The following is a 6,070-nucleotide window of genomic DNA, read 5'->3' as shown; positions in this document are numbered from 1 at the left end:
ATTGTGTATATTACAAGTTCAGTGGGAGCAAATTTATCTTTCTTCTCTTATACGTTGATGACATCTTACTTGCTACTAATTATATAGGCTTATTGCACGATACCAAGAAATTTCTCACTAATCAATTTGAGATGAAGGATCTTGGTAACGCCACTTTTGTATTAGGAATTCAGATACATAGAGATTGCTCTCGAGGTACTCTTGGATTGTCACAAAAGAGCTATATCGAAAAGATCCTGGAAATGTATGGCATGAAAGATTGTGCACCAATGGATACACCCGTGTCTAAGGGAGATAAATTTAGTCTCAAACAGTGTCCCAAGAATGAACTTGAGATAAGGGAAATTCAAAGGATACCATATGCTTCGGCGGTGGAAAGCCTAATGTATGCTCAATTTGTACTCGTCCTGACATAACATTCATTGTTGGAATGTTGGGAAGATATTTGAGTAATCCGGGAATGGAGCAATGGAAAGCAGTGAAACGAGTCTTACGGTATTTGAAGAAAACAAAAGACTATATGCTCACATACAGGAAATCAGATCATCTAGAAATCATTGGATATTTAGATTCTGACTTTGGGGGATGCAAAGATGAAAGAAAATCTATTTCGGACTATGTTTATCTACTGGATGGTGGAGCGATTTCATGGAGGTCTGCCAAACAGATGCTCGTAGCTTCATCCACCATGGCTGCATAATATATAGCATGTTTTGTGGCATCCAATCAAGCTTTATGGTTGCAAAACATTGTAACTGGTTTGCGTATCCTTGATGGTGTTGAAATACCATTAAATATATTTTTTGATAATAAATCAGCAGTGGAGTATTCAGACAACAATAGGAGCACTACAGATGCAAAACATATAGATATTAAGTTCCTAGTTGTTAAAGAAAGATTCAGAGTTGACAGATTTCGATAGAACATATTGGCACTAACTCCATGATTGTGGATCCGCTCATTAAGGCGTTACACCTAAGGTCTTTCACGAGCATACTGCTCATATGGGTGTTACCTTATATGATACTTTGGTTTAGTGGGAGTTTGTATTTTGGTGTTTTATGTAATAAATATTGAGTTGTTTATGTTCTGCAGAATGCAGTTGATGGAATTTTATTAAATATCACTCTACTTTTGTTCAATTTTCTTATTGTGGTTTAACATTGAGTTGAGAAAATTGGAATCAATCTCGTTAGAGATTGCCTAAGGACTAGTTAGAAATAGACATTATATAGATCACATTACATGTAATTTCCATGCCACTTATCCATGCATTGATTCATGTCGTTGAATATATTTGTGTGATGACCCTGGAAGATTTAGTCACGTAAAGTTTGTGACGAATGCCGCCGGAATCTCAAACATATATAGTAGAAGGACTGAATTGTTTTGGTAAAATCTAAGGACGATAAATAGCATAAAGTTGCGCAATAAAGTTTTGTATAATTGATTCTGGATTCATATGAAGCCCAAGTGGGAGATTGTTATTATTATTTTTAATAATAATTATTATTTTATAGGCTACATATAAATATATCAATTATATTTGTTATTTATTATATTGGGTTAAATTAAGTGATCAAATAAGAAACCCAATTAGATTTTAATTTATTGTATGGACCTAATAAGTGAATACCTAATACCAGACCCAATTAAATTATAATGGGAGATTTAATTATGTGGTATATAAAAAGGATTATAGTCTCCAATATATCAAGTACACGTATCGGCTTGTCTTCTACCCATCAGAGAGAGCTATTGAGAAACCCTAAGGAGTACTTGGTTGAGGAAGACGATAATCAAGAATATTATCCAGATTCAGATATCGTTACAATTATAGACTTATGGATTCAGGTACGCTTCCGCCTTCGGTTTAATCTCGATAATTAGATATGATGATTACGGTCCTTGTCTCTATTTTAGAGAATTATATGTTTATAGAATCTATCATTATTAAATTTGTATGTAAATATTATTATTTTTTGAATAAATAAACTGCACAAATCACACCACACCGCACCGCATTTTCATGATGTGATTTATGCGATTTTAAAAATTACGCGGTGCGAATGCAATTTGAAAATTTGATCAAACTGCACGTGCAGTTTGGCGCCGCCCGCACCGCGATTACCCATATTTAGCTTCTTGCAATGAAACAGGAAGAAACTAATGTTTAAAGTGGGAAACAAATGATACAGCGGAGCTACATCCAAGAATCATTGACTTCTTCAACTACACAATTTGTTTATTTAACCAACCCTAAATGGATCAACTTACAATACACACCACGCTAACAATACCTAACGGTATGTCAATTTGCCAATGATCCTTAAAGAAAATTCGAAAGAGAGTAAAGGCTTAAGCTAGGAACCCTAACCTAACAAGGTAGAAGACTAAGCTTTCTAGTGATGTTGTGTCATTCAATTAATTATCACCTAAGCCACCTTCTGAGGTCAGTGGTTGACGAAGGAGATATCTCACCACCAAGACTCTCTGTATAACAAGAAGAATAATTAGACTGTTGTTCCATCCCGAAATTTACTCCACTGATGCTCTTGAAGCTTGGACTCTTTAAGCTCTGTCCATAACTACCGCCATATCTGGATCCTAGATTGTATGGATCAGGTACCGGGTAGGATAGACGCTTTTTTGCTACTGATGAAGCTCGTTCTCTATCTGGAGTTAATGGCCTCTGCTTTGGCGCACTCTGCGAACGTATTCTGGCCTTGGCAGATTCAGTTGCAGCCATGTAATTTGGTATCCCAACACCACCAGCTCCACTGGCGGAGCCTCTTGTAGGCTGTTGCAACCCACCATTGTATTGGTAATTAGACCTTAAGCTCGGTGTTTGAGAAGCTTGGTAGCTTCTTTCTTCTCTCACAAAACGGGGGCTTGCAGAACGCACTTGAAGGGGAGGCCGTGCTCTGGAAGGGGATGGTGTAACGGGAGACTGGTGTTGTAGATTGATCTGTGCTCTATGAAGAGGAGAACTAGGCCTCTGTTGTTGTTGTTGTTGGTGGCGGTGGTGGTGGTAATGTTGATGCTGATTTCCTCGACTATAATTGGAAGCCAAGTAAGAATAAGGTTGTGATGTGTCAATTTCAACAGTTTTAATCGGGTCTCTTTGATCAATAGAAGATCTTCCCCTGCTATCCCAATGTTTGCCATTCATCATTCGATCATGCCATTGGTTTGTTTCTCCAATCTCAGCTTCACTTCCAATTGATGAATTTCTACCATTTCTATGCATCTTTGGTCATGCCAATTCAAAATGTATGAAAAAGTTAGCTTTGAGCTTTTATAGTTTCAAGATAAGTAACCATATTGTCTACAAAGCATTTAATTTTTATTTGAAATAATTTGCAATTGTTTAAACAGAAATACAGAGAATGATTACATAATGTTACTGAATTAACCTGTTGAGAGAAGGCCTGAGACAGAGTTCTTTCACGTTTTAAAGCAGCATCCTTCCTATTTTGTAGCATGGCTTTCACCTCCTCAACTGTGTGTGGGCGGTCATCCCAATCATCAGCGATGCTACTTCCATCTCTCGACTGTCAAGGGATACCGATTAAAGATCATATTCCATATTCCTACAAATAAAAATAAAGTAAAAGCCAAATAATTGTTTACATACCATTGATTTTCTATCGGAAGTATCTTGTAGGTATCGTGACTCCCACAAGCTAGTTGTATCACTGAATGCTGACTTCCTGCTGCCATCATTTGATTGTCTCATGCGTTGGTCAAGTACTCGGGCCTGCACTCGTACTAGAGCTTGCATGCATTGAAGAGTCATCTTTGCTTGCTTTCGAACATTATGTCCCCTCACCAAAGCTTGCAACTTTACAAGCCCTTTTAGTGCCCGCAGAGCTCTCCTTGCCTAAAACCAAAAATTGCCATTAATAGGTTTCTGGGTCACTTTTTTTCCCATTCCCCTTTACAAAAGAAGTCAGGAACTAAGGAGACGGTTCTAAAGGGTAATGATAGTAAGAAGTAGTTTAAGTCATTAAGACCTCATCTCAATTTTCAAGCTCTTCCAAAACAGAGCAGAAAAAAAAGTGATCAAGGGGTCATAATGTTAACCCTTTGTCACTTTTGCTATTCTTTAGACTGAAGTTTCTAATAAGAAGTTTCTTTTTAAAAATTAACCTTTCTGGTGAAATATTGGTATATACAGTGGACTACCTTTGAATTCGAAAATATACAAAGAATACGATCTGACGATGTTATTAGTTAGATACTTTCATCCTGCTTTCTCCACTAGTTATACTTGACAACCAAGTAAACTACCTTAAATGTTAATACAATGGTTGAGTTATAGAATTAAACAAACAAATCCGATAGGTGAAGCAGATATAGCCCGTAAAGTAAAGAGTAAGGGAGAAACTCACTAGATATCCTCTGAAAGCAGTCTGAATGAGAATGGCAGCATAATCATAATTATTGTAATGTCGAGGAACGGTTAAAGGCCTAGCTAAGCGAGTAACTTCCATGGCGGCATGAGCTGAGGCAACTGCAGCCTCAGCAGCTGCAGCAGTAGCCACGGCCACAGCAATGGCATGATGCCTGTCTTCAACTAAATCATTTGATGGTGTCTGCTGGACTAATGCATTATTATCAATCACATTGGAAGCCTTTCGAAATAGCCATCTGCGTTTCTCCCTCTTCTGAAAAGATAATTTATTTGTAACAAATCACATATAGAGATCTCTAATAACAAAATAATACCAAGGTCACACAAATCAATCATTTCTAATGGAGATAGCTATCAAATAATTTTAACCTACAAACTCTACGCATTTAGTACAAATCACCGTCTCGCATTACTACAAATCATGAGTTTAGAGGTAAAATTAGTTTGTGTTGGAACGAACACACGTAAAACTTAAAAGTGTACCTTGTCATCATCAAAGGGTTGGGGAAATTGAGAAGGAAGAGGAGAGGGGTGTTCATGTTTTCTGCTTCTGGTACTCCTTTTCTCTGGAGAGTCTTTACTAGAAGGAGATCTGAAAGCTCTTTTTACAGCAGTTAACCAAGAAGAGGATCCTGATGATGATGATCCTTTCTTTCCCATTGCAAATGTATGTTTTTTTTAAAAAATTATCCCATGATCAGTGTAACTTACCAACCTTAAACATAGGTACACAAGACTACAATATAGGTAGTACAGTAAGTGTGGATAATTGAAGAATGCAAAGAATTTGGAGGAGCCAAGTGTGTGTGTGTGTGTTTTGGGTTTTACTATTATGTTGATGATTCCAAGGGTGGGGAAGGAATCACATGACAAGTGATGGTGGGGTTGTCAGAGAATAGCTTGTTAGCTGGTCAGCAGCTTTGAACACAATTATTTATTCCGGAGAGAGAGAGAGATATGTGCTTAAAAACACACACAGACACTCACTCTCACACACCAATCTCTCTCAGATTATTAATCTGCATTGGTATTATTATACTTACAAAGTGTCAGTATATAAATGTGAGCGAGGGGGGGTCATATGGGGAAAGAGGCATTGAGAGTTGTGTCCTGTATTCAAGTGGGTAATGCACGTTGTTGAAGGGTTCACGTTATAATACTAAAAACACTTGAAACGAAAAAAACAGCTAGTCACCCCACTTCCCTCTTTATTAATGCCCTGCCTCGGAAAGCCTTGCCCTCATCTACTCTTGTTAGTAGTTTTAGATTACATTTTAAGATTACTTAATCAAACTTCTTCAATCTTACTGCCCTTTATTTCTCAAATCTCTCCAAGTAACATGCTGCACCAGCTAATGAATGTCAATTAAAAAATAACAACTCGCATGGAGCCATGGACTGTGGATAGAGCTGGCCAAATGGGCGGGTTTGAACCGCTCATTCGGGACCGGTTCGTATCGAATCCGTAAAAAATTCGGACCGAACCGGGCCGGTTCAAACCCGCACAGCTCGGTAAATTAGGTGAACCGAACACGAATACCAATTTTAGAACCCGGGACCGTACGAGCCCACACGAGCCAAGCCCGCACGAGTCGCACGGCAAGCCAGCTCGCACAGCCCGCACGAGCCCGCACAGCACGCCCGCGGGTGGGG

General features: G+C 38.3%; 1 protein-coding gene across 1 annotated transcript; it reads right to left on the bottom strand.

Moving 5' to 3' along the window:
* Positions 1-2,153: 2,153 nt before the first annotated feature.
* On the bottom strand, positions 2,154-5,424 carry LOC141672880 (protein IQ-DOMAIN 17-like). Its single transcript, XM_074479567.1, has 5 exons — positions 4,901-5,424; positions 4,395-4,670; positions 3,638-3,883; positions 3,417-3,554; positions 2,154-3,250 (listed from the first exon to the last, which is right to left on the bottom strand). Exons 1-5 carry the CDS (start codon positions 5,075-5,077, stop codon positions 2,432-2,434), a joined length of 1,656 nt encoding a protein of 551 aa, XP_074335668.1. The 5' UTR covers positions 5,078-5,424; the 3' UTR covers positions 2,154-2,431.
* Positions 5,425-6,070: the final 646 nt, after the last annotated feature.

Source organism: Apium graveolens, chromosome 7 (genome assembly GCF_009905375.1).
Source record: "Apium graveolens cultivar Ventura chromosome 7, ASM990537v1, whole genome shotgun sequence".
Classification (NCBI taxonomy): domain Eukaryota; kingdom Viridiplantae; phylum Streptophyta; class Magnoliopsida; order Apiales; family Apiaceae; genus Apium; species Apium graveolens.
Note: the sequence above shows the minus strand (reverse complement) of the source record. Positions and strands in the feature narration are given on the sequence as shown.